The following is a 5,255-nucleotide window of genomic DNA, read 5'->3' as shown; positions in this document are numbered from 1 at the left end:
TATAGTTAGAGATAAGTGCACCCTGAAGATAGCTGCTTCGTTTGATATAAGATGCAAGTTAAGAAAGTAGCAAAATTAGAGTGTCCCCAACAGTAGCAGTGAAAGCGAAGCAGGTGCTGCATCAATGCTCAACACTCGGAGCTGCTGCACACACAGGGACACCCACACTTCATACTTTCCGTTCAGTCGCATAAGAAAATGCTTCAGTGGTGGTTCAGTATTTGGTTCAAAGGGAAATTCCGCATAGAAAGCTTTATTCTTATCCCTACAACTGTTGGGGGCTGAAATTACCTGCTGTTGCTGAAAATCTTTTTGTCTGATGAATTGTGGCCTTTCCATTACAACAGATTTAAATTCAGAAAGGTTATCTGTTTGGAGAACTTTTTGACGCTTTGAAGGTTTCCTTAGCAGGGTAGAATGCTGCAAAAATTTTTAAGATGGCAGACTATTTAAAAAGATGATCCGCTTTATTTCAATTCAATAACGAGACTATACAATGGGAACATTTTATATGAAGTAAATGACAAGTGCATTTTGTTATTTACTATAATTATACACTATGATTTAATGTACTTATTTCATAACAACTTTATAAACCACTACATTTGATGAAGTGGTCATCTTATCATTTTCTCAACTTATTTCAGCCAATGAATTACTAAAAGCCAGGAAATCTATTGCCTTTTTTCCTTAAGAACAAAGTAAAAAAGATAATAAAAACAAGAAATAGTATTATGCTTATAAATTCAAATTTCCTCTATGTCTACAACATAGATGTTTTAAAAAGAGAGAACAAATTAGAATGAAAGGGGAACCAAATGGCTTGTGTATCTTCAGCTAATCTTATTTCTGTGAATAGAAGTCCTCCAACTAGGAACCACCCATCTCGTGTGTATGCAAATCTTACATAGCAAGACCCTACTCATGAGATGCACATTTGCATCTATAAACAGAGAATTCTTTTAAGTCACAAAAAACACTTTAACTATATAATACCTTCATCAGTACACATAAATATTTGTAAATAAATAACGAAAGTACCCTGGAAATAGGTTTTATGTTTCTGATGTCAAATTTTAATCTTATCTATAAAGGCTACATTTTCTAGTCAATTAGTCACAAAATACATCCTTTAAAATACATACTTCCTTTATGAAGAAGACTTACACCAGACCTCATTACCAGCAAGATCAACCCAATCAAACCAACCAAATCAAACCAACACCGTCACTAAAAACAACCTAGAAAGGAAAACTGCATTAGCAAAATGAAATCAGTAACAAAAGCTGGAACAACTATTCCTTACAGTTTGAAGAGGACTAATTCTTTCTTACATAGTATAATTCGCCTGTAGTTATTTCATCACCTCCTTCTAGAGTTCCCTCCTGATGGGCCTACCACATATATATACACACGTATGTCTACATACATGTCAATGCATGGCCATATTTTACCTGGTCCTCACTGTATTTCTCTTGAAGCATTAGCTGGACTTTTTCCAAGTTGCACTTCACAGTTTTCAGTTTCAAGGAAAGTGCTTCGGCCTCCTGTTGGGTGGCTCCACTATCTCCCAAGCCCTGATCTCTGCAGTTCTCTAATAGAGAGGCGACCTTGTGCTCGATCTCTGTTAGCATAGCCTAGGAAATAAAATCATTTAATTATTCACAGTTTTCGTCTTAAAACAAATGTTACACTCCAACACAAGTCTGATTCACTCTCTCTACCTAAGTGTGTATATAAGTCCCAGAAGCCCAGGTTGGAAGAGATCTTGAGGGGAAAAAAAAAAATCCACATAATTCCTGTGCTTTTCTACAGGGGTGCAACCAAATCGGCCCCAAATTGCAGCTGTTATTCTCTAAAAGGATCTAACATAAGTGATTCTACAATCACTTTAGAAAACACAGCTGAATGCGTCCAGCATAGCATAGTAGTTAAGAACACAGACACCGAAACTAGACTACCTGGGTTCAGATCCCAGCCCTGCCACTTAGCAGCTGGGTAAACTTAGGCACCTTACTTTGCATGAGTGTGCCTCTAGTCATCTGTAAAATGGGGATAATATCAGAACTTACCTCTTGGGGTCATTTTGAGGAGTTAGAATTGAACCCACATACTTAGGCCAGTACTTGATACAAGTCTGTGCTGACTGTTATTTTTCCCCATCTTCCTAACCTTTTTCTGTTGCAATCCCAGTGGTGAGTAGTAATAAAAAAGAATTAAACAGAACTCTGAAAATCCTTTCCCTTGCTCTTTTCCTTTTTCTTTCTCCAGCCAAATAAGCTTCTAAAGTATCAGAAGAAGACCACAGAAGAAATAATTTGGAGCCTAAAACAGTAAGTCATTGATATAACTTGTCAACTCACACATGGGTCTAAAAATAAATCAGCTGGATGAAGCAAGTTTCTCAATAAGACACTGTATTTCTCCTCAGCAGATCAAGTTTGCCCTCTCCTGGGGCTCAGGAGCCCAAACAGTCATGCCATCTGGCTGGGCACACACATGTAGCAGCACCTTTGACTCACATTCCAGTACTGCGATCATATGTGCTAAAAACTCAGCGTGTCACTAAGAACAAGCTCAGTTCTTTCAGAGAAACTTAAGGAAAAATTCTATCCTTAAAACAAATTTTCAAATAATATATCTTAAAACTCCTTCATCCAAGCAAACTACTTACTTGGATCTTGTACAGACTCTTCAAAGCTTAAACAATATGTACTCATAGATTTTAAGAGTGGCTATAAACAAAGCGTACTATAATTTTGCATGTTTTTTCCCCTCACTTAGCTATTTTATATATACTTTTTCATGCATCTACATATCTGTGCTTCACGATTCCCACTTTAATAGTTGCAAGTTGATATTACATTAATCACTTAACAATAGGGAAATTGTTAAGCCTTTAAGCTGTTTCCAGTTCTTCAATTTTATAATCGATGTTGCCATAAATATTTTTCTCCTTTTTATGTTATTTTTGGAGGGTAATTTTAAAGTAATGGTCAAAGAATATTAAGTCAAAGATGAACATTTTATATGCTGGCTGCTGACCTTCCAAAACACTGAGCCAATCAGACAGAACTATCAGACATTAGTGGAGCTATTTTTCCAGAGTTTTCCATGATGATATAATTTTTGCCAATGTAATGCAGGAACAAGACAACAGCTACTTTAATTAAAATGTTTTTAATAATCAAAGCTGAACATTTCTTCTCAAATTACCGAATATAATTTTTCTTGACTGATCTGTTTGCTCCTATCCTTTGGACATTTTCCCACTGAGAACTTAGAGCATTTTTATAGACCACCGTAAGGCTTTTCATATGTTTCAGTATTAAATATGTTACATAAATAAACCAAAGATAGCCTCTGTATATTGGCCCTTAGGTTGTTTATTTGTTCACGGCAAGCCAGGGCCATTAGCTCAAATCTCACTGGCACCAAACTCAAAACTGGACCCTACATCTGTTAGTCATGGTTAAGACAAACTCTGGGGCTCTAAAAGACCCCAGCCTCTGCTGCCCTTTGGAGCTCTTAGACATTACCTAGGCACAAGGCTTCTCTGGATTCCCAGATCCCACCGATCCCCCGGGAGATTCCTTGTCCTCTTCCCCTTCCGGGTGGTGGCCCCACCCCATCCCATGCCACAGCTTCTGTAAGGTCTCCTGCTGCAAGGGACTTCCCAGTACACTAAGATGCTGCCAAAACATCACCCAAACAAAGCTCATTGTGTGCTGCCGCCACCTTGTGGTTGTGTCTTTTCTTTGAGCAGCCACCAAATCCCTGAACTCAACGGAAGTGCCCCAAGGAGAGGATTTGGGGATGATCAAGGAGTTGGTATGGAGTCCACCCAGTGAGCAGGACAATCTATTGGCAAACTGATCCTAGATGACCTTAACTGGCTGGGACTTGACATTTGAAAAGCTACAGGTTCAGAGTAGCATGGCGTTGTTCTGTGCTGTAGTACCGTCTTGTCCAGACTCCCACGCCTCATCAGCCAAGCTACACAGTTACGACAGTATTTGAGAATATGGTCTACAGTAGGAGTTCCCTGTGGCCAGGCTAGTGAGATCGGGGTACTCTGAGATGATGTCATCATCATTGAGAACCGCAGCAAGAGACAGCTGAGCCAATTAGGCAGAGACTACAGTCCAAAGCTGGTCTCAGCGCCACTGGGAGAGGCGCCTCAGCTGTTGTGGCACTCAATTGTGCTGCTGCAATGTAATCAGCCTAGCCCCTCCCTGGAGGGATATAAATATAAGGATCCCAATCTTGGGGCTGAGCCTGCAAATGTTACCAAAAGTGACTAAAGGCAAGGAATTTTACATTCCTGTTCCTCTAAGGAAGAGCAGGAGCATTCACAGTAAAATGGCAGCAAAGCCCTTTTAAGTTATCTCGTCAATCTTGTAAATCGAGATATTGTTTCATTTCATTCTTTGATTAAAAATTCAAAGAACTTATTACTATGAATAAAAATAACCGTTAGCATTTATTGAGCACTTTTTATATCTTTTATATACCAGACATTGGTTTATATACCTTTTCTCATTTAATCCTGGCAAAGTACTAAGAGATAACCTGCTATATGAAGAAAATGAGGTGAGAAATTCACTTCCTCAAGTTTACAGTTAATGGGATGGACCTGGATTTGGACTCTAGATTCTGAGCTCTTCCCCTCTACTGTCTCCCCAAATACTTTGTTAATATAAATCATTTCAAGGAATTACCCAGAGAACAAAAAGTTGAGTGCAAGATAAACAGAGGGGTCAGAGTAATAAAAGGAAACACACTGTTGCTTTAAGAGAAATTCACCTAATCGTGGAAGGTGATTGGTGAACAGACAAGCCCTGAACTCCGACCCATTAGCCTTACCTGGCACCCTACCAGCTGCTGTTCCACCACTTGCTGCATGTCTGCATTTAAAGTTTCCGGCTCGAATGCCACGTTGGCTTGGTGTAGCCACAGCTCCAGCTCGGCCACCTGGGTCTTGCAGACATGGAGGACTTCTGCAGGCTCGGGGCTAGGTTTCTCCACCGTGGCCTCAAAAGCTCCTTGCTCGTCAGAAAAGCCCAGAGCTACAGCCTTGATAGGAAGTGTGGCACCCTAAGATAAATCCAAAGATAATCCAGCAGTGAAAAGCCAGGAGTCCAAAGTTTTCAGATTTGGACTTGCAAAGACCTGAGAACTTGCAGCATTTCCCCAGTTAAAGAAAAAAAAAAATACACACACACACACACACACACACACACACACACACACAA

General features: G+C 39.6%; 1 protein-coding gene across 1 annotated transcript in view; it reads right to left on the bottom strand.

Annotated features, from left to right (window-relative positions):
- Positions 1 to 5,255, bottom strand: part of SYNE2 (spectrin repeat containing nuclear envelope protein 2) — a 272,180-nt gene that overhangs the window by 76,329 nt on the left and 190,596 nt on the right. The window contains exons 66-68 of the mRNA XM_025049097.1: positions 4,867 to 5,097; positions 1,455 to 1,637; positions 292 to 420 (exon numbers count right to left, since the gene is read on the bottom strand). Coding sequence (XP_024904865.1) covers positions 292 to 420; positions 1,455 to 1,637; positions 4,867 to 5,097 — 543 coding nt within the window. The remainder of the gene's footprint in view (positions 1 to 291; positions 421 to 1,454; positions 1,638 to 4,866; positions 5,098 to 5,255) is intronic.

Source organism: Pteropus alecto, unplaced genomic scaffold, assembly GCF_000325575.1.
Source record: "Pteropus alecto unplaced genomic scaffold, ASM32557v1 scaffold276, whole genome shotgun sequence".
Lineage (NCBI taxonomy): Eukaryota > Metazoa > Chordata > Mammalia > Chiroptera > Pteropodidae > Pteropus > Pteropus alecto.
This window is presented reverse-complemented; position numbering and strand designations above follow the sequence as displayed.